Here is a 23,661-nt window from a genome sequence, read left to right on the forward strand (position 1 = left end):
TTGTTATCACAACCGTTTTGTTTGAACCACGGATACAAAATATAAACTACTGACTACTGTCTAGACTCTAGATGAATAGAGTTGTTTAATTGTTTTATATTCGCCATCATTCGGCCATTCGGTGTTATTTTTCTTTTACAGTTTTAAATATTTCAAATTTCAATAATATTAATTATTTATACTTAATTGCGTTGTAAATTATAATATTAGAATACGAATATGAATAGAAACCAAAACAAAAAAATGAAAACTATGCATGATTTTTTCAAACCAAAATCATTAAAACTGTATTCTGGTAAGTTGATATTTTATATTGTGTGAGCTGTTTCTTTGTTTTAGTTTAAGCTTGTAAACTATGAACTAATTTCTATAATTTAAATTAATTTAGTCAACATTGATCCAGATGATCCGGTACCATTTGCACAGAATAATAAAGTTATTGTTGAGCAACCCAAAACGGATCATGATAATTGGTCAAATACTGTTAATGTACCAGTACCACTAGGTATTTTAGTATTAATACAACATCAAACAATATTGCCTGTGATCTGTGTTGGATATTTGTGTTGAATATTTCAGTGTCATAATGTGATTGTATAAATGAAATATATTTTATAAATATGTTCATATTATAAATATTTAGTTAATAACTGTTGTATGAATTGTAATAATATTAATTAGTAGGTAATTATAATTAGCATTGAGTGTATTAATTGTATATTAAGTGTTCACTGTTAGATTGTTACATAAATATTTATTTGCATTAATAATTAATTCTAACATTTATGTCTAAACATTGTATAATAATAATAATTATTATAACGCTATGTGTACTAACAGTAATAACTAATAAATACATATTGTGAGTATTTTAATCTTTGAATTCACATTTACAATGTATTTTCTTCTAATCTAATTAGATTCACTATGTGACCCTGATGATCCTGTAAACCCAATACCATCTCTTCAGTTAGAACGAAAAGAGCGAATACTTAAAGGGGCATTCCAACCAAAATTAAAAATGTATCCCAGGACACAGTTTGGAAATAGAGCACGGAGTTTCCAAAGTTCCTGGTATGATGATTTTAGCTGGTTAGAATATAGTGTGAAACTTGACAGAGCATTTTGTTTCGTATGTCGGATGTTTAATACAGCTCCAGGGTTAAATGCCGGACAAGTAGACTTTGCTTTTTCACAAAAAGGTTTTAAAAATTGGAGTACTTCTACTACAAAATTTAAAAAACACCAAAATTCAATCTCCCATAATTTTAGCATGACAGCGTATCATAACTTTTCAAATTGTAAACCAATTGATGATTTATGTAAGCCCGTTGAGCAATTTATTGGTATTCAACGTTTGACTGCAGTAGATGCTAATACAATATTTAATAGCTTAACAAACAAAATTGCGCAGTTAAATATCAATTGGACATCGGTTATAGCTGTATGTTTTGATGGAGCTTCAGCTATGAGTGGAAAATTTAATAGTGTACAGTCTAAAGTCAAAGAAATCAATCCATCTGCAATGTATGTTCACTGCTATGGCCATTGCCTAAATCTGGTATTGGTTGATAGCTTAGGGAATAAAAACCGGGTTGTTTTTGATTTTTTTGGATGTGTCCAGCTAATTTACAGTTTCATTGAAGGGAGTCCAGTGAGGCATGCTGTTTTTGAAAAAATTGTTAATGAAACAAATTCCAGATTGAAAACTCTCAAAACACTTTCAACAACTAGATGGGCATGTCGTGCGGAAGCTGTTACAGCTGTAGAAAAAAACTTTTCTTCTGTTATTCAGTGTCTTGAAGAAATTTCTGAAAACACTAAATATTCAGAGGTGAGGGCTAAAGCAAATGGTCTTATCTGTCAAATGAAAAATTTCAACTTTATTTTTGCATTATATATGTTAAAACCTATATTAATACAAATCCAAATTGTCAGTGCTCAATTACAAGCACCCAACTTGAATTTATTAGATGCAGTATCTATTGTAAATGCATTGAAAAAATCTATTAGTGAGTTAAGAAACGACGAAGATAACTATTCTAAACTTTATGAAAAAGTTCTTACTGTTTGTAATGGATTTAATATTGAGATACCACCTGTGAAAAATAGGAAGATTGCTACAAAAATTGATGATATGAAAACACAACATACCATCTTGGATAAAAAAAGTGAGATGAAATGTCATGTTTACTTCACTGTATTAGATGATTTGTTTAACGGTCTTGAAAATCGATTTAATCAGGAAACATTAAATTTAATTGGTGCAATTGGTCGTTTAGTAGAACTAAAAACTGAAGAATTTGACATTGAATTAATTTCACGGAAGTTTGTACTTAATAGTGACGAATTAGAAGGTGAATTAAGACTTCTACGTTCTTTGCCCGATTTTGTAGCAGGACCATCAAACAAAACAATTCATCAGTGGTTAGAAAAATTATCAATTAGTAAAAATTTTGTTAATGTAAATAAAGCGTTGAAACTTTTTACTACCATTCCTGTGACAAGTTGCTCTTGCGAAAGAGCTTTTTCCAAATTAAGTTTGGTAAAAACAAAATTAAGAAGCCGCATGTCGCAAGAAAGATTAGATGCAATGATGTTGATATTTGTAGAACAAGAACTAGCATCAGAAATAAATTATGACGAAGTAATTGATGAATTTAAACATTTGCATCCTTTTGACCGAAGATTAGAATTATAATAAAGTATTAATTACATTAGTTATGAAATGCAAAGTTTAAATTATATTTTTACTTATATTGACTATAATATATATATAATATACTATAATATATATTTAATATTATTATTTTACTATTATACTATTATTTTGAGAACTTTGTAGTTATGTAAATGTAATACAATAAAAAAAAATTCTGATTTGTGTGTTTTTGAAGGGAGATAATAAAAATTGAGTTATTTTTAAATATATTGGCATCCCCTGCGCAAAAAGTCTGCGCACGCCTATGATTATTATTATTATCATTGTAGTGCTTTGTGGTATACGATGTTTTTTGTTTGATTACTTGGCGCATAGATAAACAAATCTGATGGTTTTCCAACACGGGAACAGGCAACATACAATTGACCATGTGAGAAACATGGGTTTTCTAGATTAATACCACAAACACTTAATGATTGCCTCTGGGACTTGTTTATAGTCATAGCAAAAGCAAGACGCACTGGAAACTGTAGTCGTTTAAACTCAAATGGCACATCAGTCGGTATCATTGGGATGCGCGGTATGAGAACATCTTCTCCTTTATACTTTCCTTTGAGTATAGTTGCTTCTATCACATTGTTTAGTAATTTTTTTATCGCTAACCGTGTACCGTTGCAAAGACGCGGTTGGTTGATATTTCGCAACATTATAACCACCGATCCAACCTTTAATTGAAGATTGTGAGGTGGCAATCCTGGCAAATCCAGCGAGTTTAAAAATTCCGGTGGATAGTTGACTACATCATCTTGATTAGTAGCCAAATCAACTGATTTATATATCCTCAATTCGCCTGTAATTTGTTCTTGAATTTTGAAATTTAATTCATTTACATCTATGTTTTTTGCAGCCAGTATAGCTCGTTCGCTCAACCAATCATGGTTTCTGTAATTTTGAGAAACATCTGGAAACACCTTCTGAATAAGTTCATCTTTTGATCGAGTTAACTGACAAAAACTTTGAGGAAAGTTAATGCAGCCAGTCAACATGTCTATAGGAAATTTGCCATTACCAATGTCAATGAGTTGTTTAGAGAATATGTTTCCAGATTGGTCATTTTGCAACTCGACACGCATATTCTTGCTTAAATGAAGTACTTTGACATGTTTCCACAAACTGGAGGACTTTAGACATGCATTGAGTTCATCAGCTGGCGTTGATCGTGGAATCACTGGCAATGTTTGACGAAAATCTCCTGCTAATAAAATCATTGCACCACCAAATCGGTTATTATTGCTCCGTAGATCTTGTAAGGTTCTGTCTAAAGCCTCCAAAGATTTTTTATGTGCCATCGTGCATTCATCCCAAACAATCAATTTACATTGCTGCAAAACCTTTGCCATTGCAGAGTTCTTCGAAACGTTGCAGGTTGGAGTTTCATTGCTTTGCATATTTAATGGCAATTTTAGTGCTGAATGGGCTGTTCGACCACCTTCAAGCAAAGTTGCTGCGATTCCCGACGAAGCGAGTGCAAGTGCAATTTTATTTTGTGAGCAAATTGTTGCTAATATTAATGAAATCAAAAAAGTTTTTCCTGTACCACCAGGTGCATCTAAGAAGTAAATCCCTCCAGTTTCATCATTTGTTACTTTCATAAGAGTTTCAAATACATACTTCTGTTGTTCATTTAACAGTGGAAGATTTGTTTGAATTAATTCTTTCAAAGCGTTGAGATCATACAGTCTTTCTCGATGCAACTCTTGGTTAAAAGCGTCATGCATTGGACGATTGGGCGCGGTCAGGCCTAATTGAATTAATAGTTTGTTTGACATTATCAAGCACATGTCCTCAATTGAAATCAATGCTTCATTGTAAATTTTTTCACTGATTTGTATATTTGGATTTCCCATTCTATTCCGTATTTGATACAAAATATCATCACACATATAATCTTTGTACTTGATCCACAAATCAATTGGGTTTGATGGGAAGCATGTAGATATGATTATAAAAAACAATGTTCGTATTTGATGAGCGTGTGATGATATTATAGCATCATTGAGAGTTTGATCCCAATGAGCGTCATTTTCAAGCAATTGCAAACGTTGACAGGCTTCTCTGTAGGATCCACACAATTCACCATCAACAGTTCGTAACTGTTGGAATGATGTTGGGCCACGTACATTGACTAATAGCAGTCGTAAATAAAAACCTTCATCATTGCTTGGATGTACTGAATAAATCCGGCCAATCGCATCGGTGGAATATACATCTGTATATCCTGGAACTGGTTTTCCTTGTTTCCGTCGTATAAATCTCCTTGAGGATTGATTCCAGGTATAATATTTTGGCATTTCAGAATATAGCAATATTTGTCCGAAATCATCGTTTTGGCATGTCTCAAAAAAACTGGTTAATGATGGTGGCTGAGCAGCTCTTTGTACTGCGTTCTGTGCTGTAAAATACACTCTTTGTCTATTTTCTAAATGCACAGCTAAGTGAACAACAGAAGAGTGTCTCTCATGAATAGGAAAAGAAAATATTCGCCAAACTGCTTCATTACTACTGACATAGCGGCCCATTTGGTATTGGGTAACTTCATCATTGGAATTCTCTGCACCAATTCCAATCACAGCCATATCACTCCCTTTGGTTACATATTTGCAAATGTATTTAATAGATTTCACTGAATGGCAAGATTCAACGTTGATGTGTGCTTTGAATGTCTTTGATAAAATGGGTGAATATGGAACAATCCAACGATTATCTATTTCAATATCTTGTTGATTTAATTTGACAATTGTTGATTTTCCATTGTCTGCTGTCGATCTGCGACGATACAATGGATAACCGTCATTACCAGTAATTGTTTCCGATATTAATGTCCGTGGATATCGTTTTGAACATTTACCATCCATCATACACGGTGAATTTTGATTAAGAGTTCCACAGGGACCATGTATCATGTTTTTGATAACTACCTCATGCAATCCAGGATCTACTTGTACATTAGGGATTTCAGCTGATATCACTGCATCAACTTCATTTGGCCTTATCTTTTCAACCAACCAAATCAAAATGTGTGCATGTGGCAATCCTCGTTTCTGCCACTCCACAGAATACATCCAGCACCGTGTCTCACCAAACACATTATGTTTTACGATGAAATCCATTAAAGATTTCAACTTTTGTCTAAAGACTCTGGCTGTAATATCATGACGATCAATGGGTGATTGCCCAGAGAATAACTCCTGCTTGATTTCTATCCATTGCGGATTGCATGTAAATGTGATGAACAAATCTGCTGTACCATAATGACGAACATACGACATGGCATCTTGAGCATATTCGTGCATATGCCGAGGGCTTCCGATGTATGTTGCTGGAAGAATAGTCATCCGACCGACATTCTGTGCATTTCCATCAGTATTAATCGCATCTCGAAGGTGAATATACTCTTCAGATCGGAGTTTGGTTTGATTCAACCTGATGAATGTTAATCTCTCCGTTTCAATTTTAACATACATGTCAACAACATATTTGTGATATAATCGCCGACATTTCAATATGTGATTATCTTCATTTTCCCGAATCATTAGGCGGTATGAATAATAGTTCATTGAACTGACTTTTTTGTTGGTTTCAGAACCTGTAAATAGATTTTGTTTTAATAACATTCAAATATAAAATTAAAATACATAATATAATGACTGAGATATTATCGCCATAGCTAAACTAATATTTTAGTTACCTGTAATGGGATTTATCATTTTTATTGAGAAATCGTAGCCATCTTCACCTTGCCAAAATATAATAGGATATTGCAGTGCATCATATGAGCGGTGTGTTTCCTTTATACGTTGTAATTGATCATTCCGACGATGTAAAACAATATCACGGGATTCCAAGTTTTCTCCAACTACAACGATAGCAACTTCATCAATAGTTGGTGCATTAAAACGTCTTGTATGTTGACCTGCAGGTGTTTTATCAGCTCTGATTACAATTTTGTGATTATCGGATGGCATCAGATCCAGGGCAGTTTTAAACAATATAATCAATTGATTGTGTTGATGAAATAAAGTTTGTAATTGTTCTACAATAGACCTCTTTATTAAATTGTTATGTGCACAACGCAGATCAATTTCTTGTGGTGAATTGCCCATAAAATAAATTTGCAGGAATTTGTTGTCGCTATCTGACACTGGTAACAGTGAACCTGCTCTGTGATATATTTGCCCTTGTATCTGTAAATAAAAAAAAAATATTATGGTGTGGTATAAATTAATGGATTGTCAGTGATCAAACTTAAATAATATTTGATCTTAAAAAGTATATATTTAGTTTTAACTAATATCTATCAAATCTATAATATAAAAATGAATCGCAAAATGTGTTGGTAAGCGCATAACTCAACAATGCCTGGACCAATTTGGCCAAATCTTTTTTTTAAATGTTCGTTGAAGTTCAAGGATGGTTTTTAACGGCGAGAAAAATTAGAATTATTGCTGGAAAAACCCTAAAAATAGCCCTTTTCTTTTTCCCATACAAATGATTTGTAACTAAAACGTAGTCAATTTGAGCTTTATTGCTATAACATAAAGTTCATATTAAACTAGCTGGTTTACCCGGCTTCACCCAAACACATTGCGCTTACCAACACATTTTGCGATTCATTTTTATATTATAGATTACTACTACTTACTATTTTACATATGTTTTTATTGGCATTTATAAGTGCTTATTAAGTTTTTTTGTTTTTATTATATTTAAATCGGATAGATAAAATTTATTTTTTTTTTTGTACAAGTAATTTGTTATTATGTTTATATGAATTTTTAATTCAATAAGTTTTTATTTTGATATAATTTTATAAAATTCCTAAAAGACTTACAAGATTGAAAATATATAATTATTTAATAATTTAGTTACTATTTAGTTTTAATAAATTTGTTATATTCAGTTATTCATTTTAATAAATATAAATGAAGTATTTATGGTAAAAAATAATCCAACAAAATTATGTTATAATAAATTAAAATCGTGAATCGTGATACTTTAAACCCAAAAATACCATTTTGTAGTTTACAAAATATAGTTTTCTATACTTGCCCCATAAATTGAAACAAGTATGTCCGGCATTAGTTAATTGACTATTTTTCACTTGCCCCATTTACTAGAGTTAAGTGCATACTTACAATTTTTTTTTTTTTTTAAGTAATGATAGTAGCTCAGTTTTAAGAACAGATTTATATTCTTGATATTTTATATAATAGATATCATCTACCTCTAAGGTCATAAATACTAAAATGTAAATTTAATAATCAGTTTAAGTTGAACTTGTAAATTTGGTATTACACTTACCCCACCTGACCTTACTATAAATAATGGGGGGGGTGCTTTTATATTGTACTATAGGGTTTACTGTTTTAGCACTCCCATACATTTTACCATAGTTGCGCCCATGTTTGTTTATACCATAATAAAGTAATAACACAGGGGCATTTAAAAGTAGGTCCATGGAAATTCAGACGGGAACATTAGACCTATTTCAGGAACATCCCGATCAGCTCCTTGGCTTAAAATTGTACAACCAAAGTAATATACCAAGTATTGCTAATGTCTACTTCCCTGGAACATACCACGATGACATTTCACAGGAAATTCCTATAATAGTCCTATTTGTATCCCATAAAAGTACCTGTTACTCATCAGTCATCACTATTCATGATTCATCCTGCTATATATACATTTATTTATATTAGGTTATAATTAGGGCTAGGAAAATGATGCATTAAAAATCTGTAGTATAGTCATTAAAAAATTACTAATAATGCTACGAAAAAATGCATTTTAACCATAAAAATGACTTTTAAATGTAAAAGATTAACTGATAATAATTTTTTGAATCGAAAAATAATTTATCCATGAACACATTTTTATACGTTCTAATAAATTAATTCTTAAAACACCTAAATACAATTTAATATCTATATAAAACATTAAATTAAAAACATTATATTAAATTGTATGTAGGTACTTGTTTATTATACAAATTTAAAATTAATATAAATACTTAAATAATATATTATGCACAATGTGTAGTTTGTATGTGTTCTTTCATTTTGCAGTTATATTTTTTGTATTAAACAGAATAATTCTAAAACAAAAATCAATTTTTAATTAGAAAAACTTAAACATTTAATAATTATTTAATTAGATACATACCATTCACTAGCATCTCTATTGTTGCACTGCACTATTAAGGTCTCTCTTAAGTTTTCAAACAGAAATGATCTGCGATTATCAGCTAATAATGTTTTGTAAGTAGAAAATGATCTCTCGACGTCAACCGATGTTATAGGAGCAAATTTCAAATAAGTCATATCATCGAGATTTAAATCTTCTGGCAGTTCCAATTTTGACACTTCTTCACCGTTCAAAATTTTTGAGATTGTACATATTGATTTAAATCCAATATTTTTTTCTAAAACTGTTTTCATCTTCAGTTGTACGGCCTTACCAATTTTGTTTTGCGCTTCTTCTATTTTATTTTGTACGTCCAAAACAATTTTTATTGACTCAGACAGAGGACAACCTGATTTTTCAAGACGCAAAATAGCATTAGTTAATCCACTGAAATTTGATTTTATAAACGTTAAATTACACTCCAGAATAGTATCTTTTATCAAATCACGGACTTTTTTTATTGAAATAGCATCATCTTCATCAACTCCATGACAACACGTTTAATTAATGAAAAATGTTCACAATAATAAATCGCCGCGTTAATCCATGTACCCCACCTTGTAAGTATGGGCTCCGGAGGTAAAGGAATATTTGGTGCAATATTTCGAAAAATTTGTATTCGGGAAGGGGCTTTTAAAAATATTTTTTTCATATTTGAAATCAACTTATCAACTTTTGGAAACTGTAATCTAATTTCTTCACATACTCGATGCAATGCGTGAGCTAAACAAGTAATGTGTTCCATTTTGGGATTAAATATTTTAAGAGATTTACCAGCTTTTACCATATATGGCGCTGCATCAGATAAAAATAACAAAATATTTTCACGCCTAATTCCTTCAGCCCATAAAATTAATAGCGACTTATCAAATAATCGACTTATTGTAGCGTAGTTAGCTTTATCTAAAACTTCCGAGTTTAAAAGAAATATTTTACCTGGGTTATCGATTTCTAAGGTGCCTATTACTACGTTTGCCACATAACGACCAGCTGTCGTCTCATCGATAGACACCCATATTTTCTTTTCTGAAGCATATGCTCTTATATAATTTATTGTTTCTTCGTAGCATTCGTTAACGAATTTTTTGCGCAATGTTGATTGATCTGGTATGATTTTATTTGTATACTTCTCCAAAAACGATCGAAAAGACGGTTGTGATAATTTAAAAAGTGGTATATTTGAGCATAATAGAGCCTTACAAAGATCGTAATTGAAGGTTGATGCTGTCGAAGAAGTGGTTAATAGAGTCTGAGTTGTAGATATTTTTTGTTGATTTTTTTTTTCTATACCCAGAATATGTTTATCACGTGCAACATGTTGATTAACAGTAAATTTTTTCTCAGCCGAAACTTTTATATTGCAAATTGTGCAACAAAGTACTGTACCGTCAGTGGTAAAAATATTATCGCCAAATTCGGACACATATGTGCGTAAACGGCAAGCCAATGACTTTTTATGTTTAGCCATTTTAAATGAAATTCCAACACAACACGGGATTAAAATAAAACAATTTAATATACGCAATAAACTTGTCAACACGACTTTATAACGATTACTGAGTAGTGAAAATACGAGCCTTTCGGTAACACTCCAATATTATATTTGAACCTACCACCGAAATTCTTATCTTAACAAGTCAACAAATATCGTTCCATAATATTATATTTGAATTATAATTATTTATAGACTGATGTCCAGACAGTCAACGTAACCACTACTTCCTGCGCAGTACTTTGACAAATTCTAAGAATCTATTTTAAGAAATATTTGCCGATAAGACGAAAACATTTCATTAGATACGTAAACACCATAAATATTTGTAGTAATTTTTACGTAAATGTACCAAAAATGTCGAATATGCGTTAAATTAACAAAAATTAAATAAAAATGCTTAAAAACTGGCGCAAAAGAACAAAAAATGCAATTATTTACGAATATCACAAAAAAATGCAAATACTGCAAATTCCTAGCCCTAGTTATAATATTTATCATCGAAGTATATATATGTATAAATATATACATTATACATTAATACATGTGTAATGTTTATTATATAAAATATATTTATTCGGTTACATCTGGGAAGCTGTTTGAAGAACATCTGAAAATAATGTACCTATAATGTATACATATATTTAATAGAATGAAATTTATAATTAATATTTTTTTTATCTCCTATATTCGCCTTACCCTAGTAAATATACCGAAGTACATAAATATTTATTTAAGACTGTACAAAGATTTAATTTATGTTGATTAAGATTTGTGCAATGATAAAAATATTAATAATTGTTTAATTTAATTATTTTACAACTACAATAGTTATTCAGTAGTTATTATGCTTCTAATTTCATTTAAAACCAACAATAAATAATTTACAATAATAAGAAATACATCTTAATTAAACATTGATTCAATAATGATATGCTATGTAGGAATATTTACATTGTACAAATAGGTAATTAGATGTGTAATAACTTAATAATTTTGTTTTTGATTGTATTTTCTAGTCAAAAACTGGTTTAATATTATAAAATATTAACAATATAATTTAAACTTCAGTGGAGCTTTAATTGAATAAATTATTTTTTTTTTATATTTAATAAAATTGTATTAAATATATTTATATTATGTGGTATAATAACATATAATATACATATGAAAATAAACAAAAATTAACATGACTTGTTTTTTCTTAACAACAATAAATTCATATAAATAATTTTATTCGATAATAATTTTATCATAATGCATAAAAATACTTCTTAAATTGAAAAAAATATGTTGAAAAAAGTAATTAATTCTAATCGGATAGGAAATTTGAATGAAATAGTTTACCCAAAAAAAATTCCTACCCCTAAGTTTAATTTTGCATTCTCAACATTACAGACGGTCATGTATCAGCGTTCGAAGAAAAAATGCAATTATTGTTATAAAAAAAAACCTGAAAAATCGTTTGATAAATTTACGACTAACGATAAAATGATTCAAATTGCCTTTTCAATGTATCCCAGCAAGATTTTTAGCCATAAAAATTGCATAAAATCAACTATAAAAACACCCAAATCCATGGGATGGCAATGGTCAGTTAAAGAAACCGGTGGCGTTAAGGTAAGTTGTAGTGACAAAATTCTGACATAGATTAAATATAATAAAATAGGCATGAAGGTGTTTGCTCTAACTGTGATAAACAATGTTTGAAAAAATCCTATCCAGAATTCTCTTATATAGTCGGTTTCACATGTCACACCATTCAACATTATGTACATCGTAATATTCACACGAACTATGCATTGTCGGATTCAGGCGTACGTGCAATATTTCAGTGCTTTTTATTGACAAATATTTGTGTGTCTGACAAGTGAAAAAATAAACTAAGTCCAAATGACAAATTGACAAGATTCTGATGTAGATTGGCGTGAAGGTGTTCATGACTAACTCTTATAAATCACGTCCGTCGGAATTCTCCCTAGGACCCCTTTAAATAGTAGGTGTCCCCTGTCTTACTTCTCACGATCCTTCTTGCCTAGGTACCACATATTTGTCATCGTTTTCTCACGCTATTACGCATTTATGATATGACGTACGTGCGACGATCATAGCATACTATGACTCCCAGACAACGTAGCCATACCCCCATACCTAATCTTTAGGTCCATGTAAAACGCAGCTGTGCTCTTTTTTACTATTGCGTAGTATCTTTGTTGCCATAGCCGATTCAACTGAACACGGTTGTATCGTCAACTGTTTTGGGGGGAACAATCACTGTGATTACAATCTATTTATTATAGAAATATACCATAAAAAACAGTGATATTCTTAAAGTTGATTGTACAATTTATTTTAAACAATGGACTAATGATTATTTATGTATATACATGAGTGCAACTTTTTCACTACGTTAGTCCTAACGCATATAACAATACAAAATAATAATAATACAGAAAATGGGTGGTGATGTGTCTGATCTGTTTCTGGTTACGGCCTGGATCCACGCATACTATGATAATAAATCAAATTGGCAGCAATACCATAAGCCGAACGACGAACACGACAAATAATAAAAAAATGGCGATACACTCCCGGTTACGACTAGCGCGACAACAACTAACGCTAATTACATATTACAAATATGATAATAAATACGATCGCACGACGATGATATTAAATATAAATATCCGACCGTATACGGGTTTTAAATTAAATAATACAGGCGGCTATATGTGACACAACGTAAAACCCGTGACAAAATCGAATTTTATATAAAAGTCGCTGTACGTTAAGTTATGGTGCGTTGACAGTTTGGAATGACTATCTTGTATGTACGCGTCATGTTTAATTATATCTGGAATGTTTTTCATAACATAGTGAGTATAATTTTTATTTAAGTGACTGGTGTATTCTAGTATCAGGACATACCACGCCTATCCTCGTTTAAATATAGTACGGTTGAACTCTACTTTACCTTGTTATATTCTGGAATGTGTTACCAACGTAGTATTTGGTTAAAATTATTTTAGAATATCTGAGCGTTCGGCAATATGCTAAGCTTATTATTTGTAGCCTAAGTTTTGGTGTACCTATGTGTATTATTATTATTATAAGATATCAGAACACCGTATTTTTCAACGTATTATCCACTATTTTTATTTATTTTCAACAAAATATTTATTCCTGTCGGGTAGTGATGTAGTAGTCGTGATGAAAATATTTTCTGTTTTTTTTTAACGAAAATATTTCAGTATTTTTTAATTGAAATTATTTCTAAATATTTAACAATTGAAAAATTAAGCTATCCAAATGAAAAAATCCTGTCATTGACTGGCGACCGACGTGAAGATGCTCGATCTAACTCTGGTAAATCACATTTGTCAGAGTCCTATCCAAGGCTCTCTTATATAGTCGGTTTCCCCCGTTCTACTTATCTTGTCACTACTGGTCAATTGATATCTACGCGTCATTGTGTTCTCACGTTCACGCATCCTCGGTTAAATGTGTACTTTCGGTGATTCCATAGGTTACGATAACAATTATCAAATTATACAGATATTGGTTTTAATTGTTGGGATGACACTACTATGATACTAAAATATACTAAATGCATTATAAAAAATAAAAATGTCTTAAAACGAATTGATTTCAGATAAATCGAAATTGGAGACCTGGTGCTATACGTTTTGATGTAGCTGAAATTATAAAGAAGGTTCGAGCAGGGACTATTGGACCATTGCCCGGGAGAAATTGGAATAAAATAAAATAACGATTTAGTACTTCCGTAAAAAATAATTGTTTTCGGTAATTGTCTTCAGTTATCAATTTCATAGATTAGCAAAATTGTGGGGTTTCAATTCAAAACAGACCTTATCCATTTTTATATTTTTTCAGGACAGCTTTTCTTTTGTTTCTGATTTTCAAATGATTTAAATAACATGTGATATATTGAAAAATAGGTAAAAAAAAAATGATTAATTTATTTCTAATATCAAAAGTTTTCTCCTTAAAACTTTTTTAGTATATTTTTAAGTTTAAAGAAATTGATTTTGAACAAAACTTTCCTATTCCAGGAATAAGTCCCTTATGAATAAAATACCGGAATAAGCACCTTTTAGAATAAAACAAATATATTTTTATCAAAATGCACTATTTCCACAAGTACCTAGTTTTTCCTTTGTTAAAAATCACCGAAGACTCAAATTATATTAATGTATTGATATAATTTGTAGGTACTGAAGTCACAAAATATCAAAAAATAATGAACAATAAAACATTTTGAAAATGTTTTCAAGCGTTTTAATTTTTAGAATAAAATATAATAATATAAAAATAAAATAAAATAACATCCCCTGTTGGTAACTTACCAATACTTAAATAAAATAAAATAAAACCAAATTAAAACATATTAAGGACATAATATCAAATTTTATGATAAAATAAAGTACAAAATAAAAATAATTGATATAAAAAAACGCGATTTTCGATCGACTATTTCATAGGGAATAAGTGAGGTTAGCCAAAAATTAACCTCGCCATTCGATTTCCTTCCATTATTTCTATTAGAATCAATACCTAACTCGATTTTGTTAAAAATAGAAAAAGTGCGTTGTACTAAATGTTTTAAAAATAATTTAAATTTTAAAATAAATTGTACATAAGCTTTCAAACGGAAAATATAGGATATTAATATTCTAACAATGTCCATTATTTTTAATTGCTTAATGTATGGGCTAGGAACGGACAATAATAGGCCATGCGCTCGGTTACCAAAATACTTCGTGCTATGCCTACATACCAACCGACTTGTGTAAATTTGTGTGTATATTGTGTTAAAGCTCAACTAGAATTGGTTGGGTTCGCCGCGCAAATACTATATAGTGAGCTATATGGTGTCGTGGTGTGTAAATGTGTATATGTTACCGGAAATGTTGACAATTTAGGAAATAGCGGAAGGGAATGATATCATTGGCTAGGAATTGTCATAATTTCCGTAGTTTATTAGGAAATGTTATCACCATGGCTTTGGACTTAAAGCATTTGCTTATTTTTATGGATTAACTTAAGATGTAGATTATGATGGAGATTATGATATTGCAGGTCATGTGGGACTGGCTTAACTAGGTTTAGAATGGTAATTAGCTCGCAAGGGTGACATGCTAAAAACCATAATCGTCACCCGCTAAGTTTGGTATCGACTGTCACTATTGTGTGTGATCTAAAAATATCAGGTGAGAAAATAAATGATATCGATAAAATGGTTGATTGGAAAATGTCACGGCTATCGCATATCGCATATCGCATATATTTATCGTAATGTTTATGTGTTTTATTAAAAGTGTCCCAAACTTGCAGTACATTAAACACGTTCCGTTTAGTTACGTGTACCTACTTCTTAGTGTAGTACATATTTGTTAAATATGGATTTAAATAAAATGCGAGATGAATTTAATAAAGCAATTTCATTCATTATTGGTGATAAACGAGATGACAACAAATCGTTCATGAATAATGAGGAATACGATCATCACATAGAAGATGTAAAACTATCCAAGATTAAAACAAAATGCATAAGAGATTATAGAAATATTCGTAAGTACGACGTTATTTTAATAAATGATAAAGAGCGTTTAATTCAAGCCATGGGCCATGATAATGACAGTGTACATTATTACGTTAAAAACGAAGAGCTATTCGATATTCTTCACTCTACGTATATAGATAGGCAACGGTGGCCGCGACCGTATGATGACTGAGATAAAATTAAAGTATTGTAATATTACAAAAGAAACAATAATGATTTTTTTGAATCTTTGTACCGACTGTCATAAAAAATCATCTAATCCAAAAGAGGTCTTATTTCTAAACCAATTTTGCATTCAGCATACAACTCACGTGCACAAATAGATTTGATTGATATGCAATCGCAGAGTTTAAATAATTACCGATTTATTATGAATTATCAAGATTATTTGACAAAATTTGTTATACTTAAACCATTAAAGACTAAACGAGCAGAAGAAGTAGCATACAAATTAATGGAAATTTATACAACTTTTGGAGCGCTAGCAATTCTACATTCTGATAATAGGAGAGAGTTTGTTAATAGTGTAATAAATGAATTACATATTATGTGGGGTGATGTTAAAATAGTGCATGGAAAACCAAGACATAGAGTCAGGGGTCTATAGAACGTGCGAACCTAGACGTAGAAGATATGTTGGCAAAATGAATGGCGGAAACCAAATCAACAATTATGTATAATGTTGTACAATATATATACATATCACGATTACCTAATATCAAACGATCATTTACTAACGATAATTCTTCCCGTCTTTTATAATATTGTAGATATTCAGAATCTAATAACTTTTCTTCCGGCCGCATATTGGCATTCTGAGGTAGGTCTCGGCACTTATAAACTAATTGACGCTTTTAATTGGTTAATTTCAATTGCAGCGCGAATTTCTTTCGCGTTTATCAATAATACTAATGATAATAATATTTGTAGCTTTGAAAATAATATATTAAATAAATATGTTATATTATAAGTCTGTTGAACATAACATTTTGGTGTGATAGGAACCTAGTTGAACTATATTAAAATAGATATTTTATTAATAATGTTTAAACTTTTGGAATACGAAAAAAATTCATTCCGTTGTAATTTGTTGTCTGAACCAGATATAACTCAATGGATTACTGAACATAGTTCTACTACAAACACAAATTGGTGTATAAATACTTAGTCCTCTAATAATGATAGTTTCAGTTATGTTTGTCGGTGAGTTATGCTTTTGACTATTTATACAAAGCTGGGTCAGGTTATACACAATTAGCGACTGAGTATCTACTTTTACAGTTAATATACTTACAACATAAACAGTTTTATTTTATTTTGTTTCTGTTTAGAAACATCACAGCAATATTAAAGCTTTTTGTATAATAATTTATAGATTATACCTAGTAATGCAACTCAAAAGTATTAACAAATTTCATCCGTTTTATCTTCTAAAAAATTATTAACGTTTATAATCTGATAGGTATCGTTTTGATGTTTGAGGCAATAATTGTATCAATTATAGACTTACTTATTTTTTGAAACATTGTAAGTAGTTATTACTCAATTTGTGTTGTATATAATATGTGCATATTTTTGTTTTTTAAACATTTCACTAATGGAGTAATACTAATAATAATAATTTAAGACAATAATCCATATGCTATGAATTAATGCTATCTATAACTATTAATAACTATCTTTGTATATTTGTGGATACTCAACTTGGTGGGAATTTAAAATGATGAAATTTAAAATAATATTTGCAGCTTTGATAATAATATATATATATTAAATAAATATGTTGTTTTCAATTTTGTATTTATGTTATATTATAATAATATAATTAAATATAAATCATTTTTTAAGTCTGTTAGATATAACACTTTGGTGAGTGATATAGGGAAGATTTCCTATATTCTTTTTCTAGCTAGTGAACTAAGAACAATTGTATATTATCTTTATCTACTTTACTTTATTAAATAATTTAATTTAAATAGAAAAATCTAGGCATGTAACTATCATTGAACTTACCAAATTTGACAAAAATGTGCAGATCCGTTGATACATTCATTGTTTCAATAATTCAGATTAGACTTTTTAATCTCACAAACAATAAAAGTTGTTTCCTAATTTCAATTTTTTCCAATTTTAGAAATGAACAATGCAGTTACTATAAATAGTAAAATGGTAAGAATTATAAAAGTATGATAAAAGGAAAACAAAAAAAATATGGTATTAGTGTAATATTACAAATTAAAATGTAATCATGTAAAATCATTAATTTTGTATAAACTAATTGTATAAAAAATATTTTAATACCTATTTTTATCTATCATAATATTATACAACAAAAGCAATAACTAATAAATGAAAAATTAATCGTATACATCTTAATTTTCGGTGTTTCCAGTGGTGCCAAATCCATGGTTGCCATAAAGTCAATATATAATGTTAAATATCAAAAAGTGCAATTATAACTTGTTATTTATTAAAATTTTCGTAAAATAAAATCAGATTAATAATAATTAAAAAAAAACTAATAATAATAAAAAATTAATGTAATAGATTCAGATACCTTATAAAGATACAATATTTTATTAAAAATTGTATGAACGAGTATATGATTAATGACCTGTTCTATGCGATTTAGCATTTGGAACATTTTTTTGAACATGTTCACCTAAATTGCTTTTTCTTTTCTTTTTTCTGTTTATATCTTTATTCATTAGTAGTCCTAAATGTAATCGTTTGCTGCCTCTTGTGATTCCCAGTTTTCTTCTATTATTGTAAATGAGTACAATATTACAAATATTGAGGAAATATTGTAAACTGATGTGTGTGTGCCTAAAGGCGAGTGGGACTCCCTTCCGCATACGACTGGCCTAAGATTTATGCTGAATAAACTCTTTTGACCGGACTACCAGCTCGTATGCGAGGACACACGACCAGTAAGTGTCAACTATACAGAGCCTTATTATATTGTACAGAGCATTACAGAATATTTGTTAAACTTATTCTAAAAGTCTTTATACTTAATTATACTAGCAAATTGGCATTTCTTTTTAATTGTATCTGGACACACGAACGCGTTCATAACATTTTTGGTGGCAACGGTGGGATCCGTTAAACCGTATCTTGCTACTACGTCATTTCACGAGGCACAACTGCTAGTTAATTTCAAAACTATAAGGTATCAAGAAGACTTCAAATTCGAAATAAGTCAAAATTCAGAACGTCAAGGAAACGCCAGAAAATCCAATTCGTATAGTGTATACGACCATCGTGCTGAATAAGACAAAATTGCTGAGCGCGGACATCTGTAAAACATTCTTAGTAACTGTCTTTATCGTTATCACTCGCACGCGCACACGAGCGTCGCTGGACACAGAGCCGCTGTTGAATCATTATTGAAAATGTCCCTATACACATGTATACCTACTGCTTGGGTAGATTCTAATTAACACAAGTTCACATATATTTTGTACATTTTTGAAACATTTAAATCTGATTCTAGGCACAATCTTTTAGTGTCGGAACGGCAATAGTGTGAAACTATAGTTGGAAATGAAGAGATATGTTGAGATGCTTTTTCTCTAACATTTATAGGGATTCTATTTAAAGTTTTTCATCAGGTGATGTTAGAGAAACTGGATTTTTAATTAATGACAATTATATACTTTTTTTTTGCTAATACTTAAAGTCGATAAAAAGAATAGTTGACATACCCTTATCTTACTAACGTTTTGAACACTAAAATAGTATCTGAAACTGTGTAATCTTTTTTTACTTTTAGATTCCACTTCACAACGCTCCGTAAAATTCAACAAAAAAGATAATTTATCCTTACAATCTAAGTTATAGTATGTCGAGTTTAGCAAACATATGCTTTCTTTAGAGAAATTTTTCAGGCATTTAAAAGAACAATTATTGCAAAGATTTAATAATTTAGGTGTTTTTGCATTTATCAATGCTCCTTTACCATTTATGTGTTCAAGTCCTTTTTTTGTTAAAATTTTACAAACGTTTTTTTTCCAATCATTTTCAAATGTTTTTCTTTTTTTTATGCTTTTTTTACATATTTCACTGGTGATTTTTCTGTATTAGATTCTTTACTAAATGAAGTGCAACAAGTCAGTAAAAAAATGAAAAATATTGAAATTATGGATGTACATAAATTATTTGTCATTGAAATTGATTGCATTTTGAAGTTATTTTTTGAATTTTTTCTATAAAATATGATCTTAGAACAAATTTATTCCCCATATCATATAATACTGGTACTTATTTACATATTATTTGCTCAGATTTTTTATTTTCTGTCTATCAATCAAACTTCATACCATGATTGTGAGTTTATTTTTTATACTACAAATAAAATATATTATTATAAATTAATAATTTAGTTAAGAATTTGAATAGAAATACAATACAATTTTTAAATTATGTTTTTATCATAAACCTACCTAGAAATATACTATTTAATTTTTAGAAATTAGGTACTAGTAGGATTGAATATGTACCATCAGTTGTGCATAGTAACGCTAAGACGACACTAACGGTGTAAAAATATTAGCAACACCAACGACGGGTTAAAATTTGTTGATTTAATAGGTTGGTAACTAAATGTTTTAGGGGAATCTAGGTCGAGTGTTCGAAAGTCAAGTGTCATAAAATCAATTGTTATAAAATTGTATGTTATAAAAGAAATTTCTCATAAACGTCATTTGTTATAATTTTTTTTTTATATATGAATAAAGAATCATTTTTTAGATGACGATTTAATTTAATTTAATTTTAGCTCCTTCTGTATGCCTCGGATAAATTTGTACAAAACTTAAACAAGATTTTTAATTTTTATTACTTTTCTATAATTAGGTAGTAGTTAAAACTAATATAAATACCAGAGTGTGATGTAAGAAGCCGACGAATTTTATTATGCCAAACTTCCGCAGAGTTTGATGTTCTAGGAATTCTGGTTAATGTTCTTGAAGAGACAGACCACATTTCAGGAGGGAATATAGGTTTATGTCTTTTTGATGTTCTATTATTTCGATACCAAATTTTCATTTTACCAATTATATAATTTTCCTCGAAATATGATACAAGTAGCTGTTTATTTTCGTTATTGCTAAATTCCAATTTTAGATTATTCCAAACGTCCTTTACCACATGTACAGGAAGAAATACCAATGCTGGTATTTTTCGAACCAGTAGATTGAATTTATCATCATTTTGATATTTATTGCTGAGATCAACGTTTTGGATTTTTCTATAAATAGATTGTTTAAAATAAAAAAAAAGCTGAATGTATTGCAAAATTGAATTCTTCATTAATGGAATTTATTAACGCTAACTCAAAATCGGTAATTATTTCCAAATTCGAATTTTCTTTAAAATTTATTCCGTTTTCAAATGCAAAGTTATTAATATTTGTAAATAATTGGATGTATAAATTTTCATCTTTGGAAGTCATCAATGCATAAACTAATGGGACAACAGTTTTGTTATTTCCTCTTTCAACTGACCCGTGTATAACAAATAATTGATTAAACAATGTAGGACAGGATTTAAATGTACCATCCATTATCCAAAATGATGCGTTTTTTAAAAGTAAACAATTTTCAGCTGTAGTAAATATCATAATAATATCAGTGTCCCAATGAAATGATTTTATTAAAAATAATTTGTTATCCAAAGTATGTTATACTGTAATATTTTTAATGTAAATGGTAAGTACTTTGAGAACGTATTTCTTATTTTATCGTATTTCGATAAAATGTTATTGAAACGATAAGAAATAATACCTTTGGTTAAAAGATTAATTTGACCCAATAAATATAACACAAATAATTTCGAAGGAATTTTTATTTTTATTGTTTATGACTGTTTGCGCCGTGCGCGATAAGGCCGCGTGTTATTATTATTATTATCTTTTGATTAGCATGATCCTCATTAAAATATTATTATTATTATATAATAATATATTATTTTTCTATTTTATATGCATGACCCTCATTATAATTTTTATTTTTGATTATTTACTTATTTTTATTATAAACCTCATTAATATTGTATATACTTATGTTAATTACTATGCATGATATTGTTATTATTATATTGTGTTTGTCAGTGCCGCAACTACACCAATTGGGCCCGTGTGCAAATAAAATTAATGCCCCCCCCCTGTCTTGAAAATTAATTTTTCCAAATTTGAAAACATACTTTGGAATTTTGAATTTTTACTCATACAAATATAAACAAAAATAAGGTTAACATAAGGAAAACACATACAGGTATGTATTTACAAATAAATAAATGTAATAATTTGTAACCTTTTTTTATTAATTTTAAATATAAATAATTATCAAGTAACAATTTAATTGAACACACTATACATAAGCATTAACAGCCAATTAAAAAATTGAAAAAAAAAATACATTACTCACTTTAAAAAATTCTTTTTTCTTGCCTTTTTGTTGGCAAAATTGTCAATTATATTTTCTATGTTAATATCATTTGTTTGTTGTCTTTCAATATTAAGCAAAGCTATACTTGAAAGTCTCTCTTGACTGATGGAGTTTCGTAAGTAATTTTTGATAAGTTTAAGCTTTGAAAAGGATCTCTCAGCTGAAGCAGATGTCACTGGTATAGTCAAAAAAATTATAGTACCGATAAATACATCAGGAAATATTGATGTTAGCTCTTCCTTAACAATAGTATCAGCTAAATCATGAATTGTCATACTTTTTAAATAGTTGGTTTGAAATTTGGAAGATAAATAGCCTTTAATTATTATAAGTTGACGAGTGAAGTCAGAACTGATATCTTCTTTATATTTGTTAATAAAGTCATATGATGACTTAACAATCAATTCGTCAACCATTGATGTTAATATTTCAGGCATTAATATAATAAAATCATTACACACAGTTTTCATTCCTTTAAATCTAACTCTTAATTGTAATAGTGTTGTATTTACAACTGGGTAAAATATAGTAACTCTAAAATTATCATCAGTTGTAGTAAGCCGCCGATCACTGTCTACTTCATCAAAATACTTTTTAGCATATCTTTGACGAGTTTCACTTAACTTGAAGGGTATATTCCACTTCATACATAATTCCCTTGAATCTTCTACTATTTGGTCATATTGATCCCGCAACTTTTCTATAATTGAAATAGCACTTTCTAATTGTGTTGATGCTTTTTGCAAGCTGAAATTAACTGATTGCATACTCTTTGATACCACTTGTAAAGATTTTAAAATGGGTTCCCATATACATAGAATAATTATAAATTCAGCACTTTCCATTTTTTTTTTTAAAGTTGTAGCCATATTTATTTCATCTTTTTTGGAACTTGAAAGCTGGATATTAGAAAGAGCTTTCAAAACATCAACAAACCTGTGTTTTAATGAAAATAAAGCATTATGTCTTGCTTCCCATCGAGTAGGACACACTTTTTTTAAAGTTATTTTATTTATTTTTATCCCGTACTCTTCACCAAAGGCTAGCTGAGCCCATCTTGGCGAACTTGAGCTAAAAAAATTGTAGATGTCTTGCACAGTATCAAAAAATGATTGTATTTTTCTAGTACTTTTAGCAGCATCACATAAAACTAAATTTATATTATGGGAACAGCAATGAACAAATGTAGCGTTAGGTACAATATCACAAATTTGTTTTTGAACGCCTG

At 29.5% G+C, this 23,661-nt stretch overlaps 5 protein-coding genes and 1 pseudogene across 5 annotated transcripts; 3 read left to right on the forward strand and 3 right to left on the reverse strand.

Moving 5' to 3' along the window:
* Positions 1-2,176: 2,176 nt before the first annotated feature.
* LOC113559848 lies at positions 2,177-2,701 on the forward strand. The gene has a single exon (XM_026965623.1). The coding sequence runs from the start codon at positions 2,177-2,179 to the stop codon at positions 2,699-2,701; it is 525 nt and encodes a 174-aa protein (XP_026821424.1).
* Positions 2,702-2,982: 281 nt separating this feature from the next.
* Positions 2,983-3,231, reverse strand: LOC113559852 (ATP-dependent DNA helicase pif1-like). The gene has a single exon (XM_026965626.1). The coding sequence runs from the start codon at positions 3,229-3,231 to the stop codon at positions 2,983-2,985; it is 249 nt and encodes an 82-aa protein (XP_026821427.1).
* A 31-nt stretch (positions 3,232-3,262) lies between these two features.
* On the reverse strand, positions 3,263-8,125 carry LOC113560055. Its single transcript, XM_026965836.1, has 4 exons — positions 8,111-8,125; positions 6,411-6,906; positions 3,326-6,308; positions 3,263-3,272 (listed from the first exon to the last, which is right to left on the reverse strand). Exons 1-4 carry the CDS (start codon positions 8,123-8,125, stop codon positions 3,263-3,265), a joined length of 3,504 nt encoding a protein of 1,167 aa, XP_026821637.1.
* A 3,565-nt stretch (positions 8,126-11,690) lies between these two features.
* On the forward strand, positions 11,691-14,169 carry LOC113559849. Its single transcript, XM_026965624.1, has 2 exons — positions 11,691-12,020; positions 14,053-14,169. The coding sequence occupies exons 1-2, from the start codon at positions 11,691-11,693 to the stop codon at positions 14,167-14,169; spliced, it is 447 nt and encodes a 148-aa protein (XP_026821425.1).
* Positions 14,170-16,354: 2,185 nt separating this feature from the next.
* On the forward strand, positions 16,355-16,632 carry LOC114253662 (annotated as a pseudogene).
* Positions 16,633-22,408: 5,776 nt separating this feature from the next.
* LOC113560056 (52 kDa repressor of the inhibitor of the protein kinase-like) lies at positions 22,409-23,200 on the reverse strand. Its single transcript, XM_026965837.1, has one exon. It carries the CDS (start codon positions 23,198-23,200, stop codon positions 22,409-22,411), a length of 792 nt encoding a protein of 263 aa, XP_026821638.1.
* Positions 23,201-23,661: the final 461 nt, after the last annotated feature.

Source organism: Rhopalosiphum maidis, chromosome 3 (genome assembly GCF_003676215.2).
Source record: "Rhopalosiphum maidis isolate BTI-1 chromosome 3, ASM367621v3, whole genome shotgun sequence".
Classification (NCBI taxonomy): domain Eukaryota; kingdom Metazoa; phylum Arthropoda; class Insecta; order Hemiptera; family Aphididae; genus Rhopalosiphum; species Rhopalosiphum maidis.

Excerpts from the sequence above, each read along its gene's own strand:
- LOC113559848 (XM_026965623.1), top strand. The coding sequence starts at position 2,177 with ATGAAATGTCATGTTTACTTCACTGTATTAGATGATTTGTTTAACGGT.
- LOC113559852 (XM_026965626.1), bottom strand. The coding sequence starts at position 3,231 with ATGATACCGACTGATGTGCCATTTGAGTTTAAACGACTACAGTTTCCA.
- LOC113560055 (XM_026965836.1), bottom strand. Across the intron at positions 6,309-6,410 it reads AATGATAAATCCCATTACAG|GTTCTGAAACCAACAAAAAA; the intron begins GTAACTAAAATA and ends ATCTATTTACAG.
- LOC113559849 (XM_026965624.1), top strand. The coding sequence starts at position 11,691 with ATGTTGAAAAAAGTAATTAATTCTAATCGGATAGGAAATTTGAATGAA. Across the intron at positions 12,021-14,052 it reads AAGAAACCGGTGGCGTTAAG|ATAAATCGAAATTGGAGACC; the intron begins GTAAGTTGTAGT and ends AATTGATTTCAG.
- LOC113560056 (XM_026965837.1), bottom strand. The coding sequence starts at position 23,200 with ATGCAATCAGTTAATTTCAGCTTGCAAAAAGCATCAACACAATTAGAA.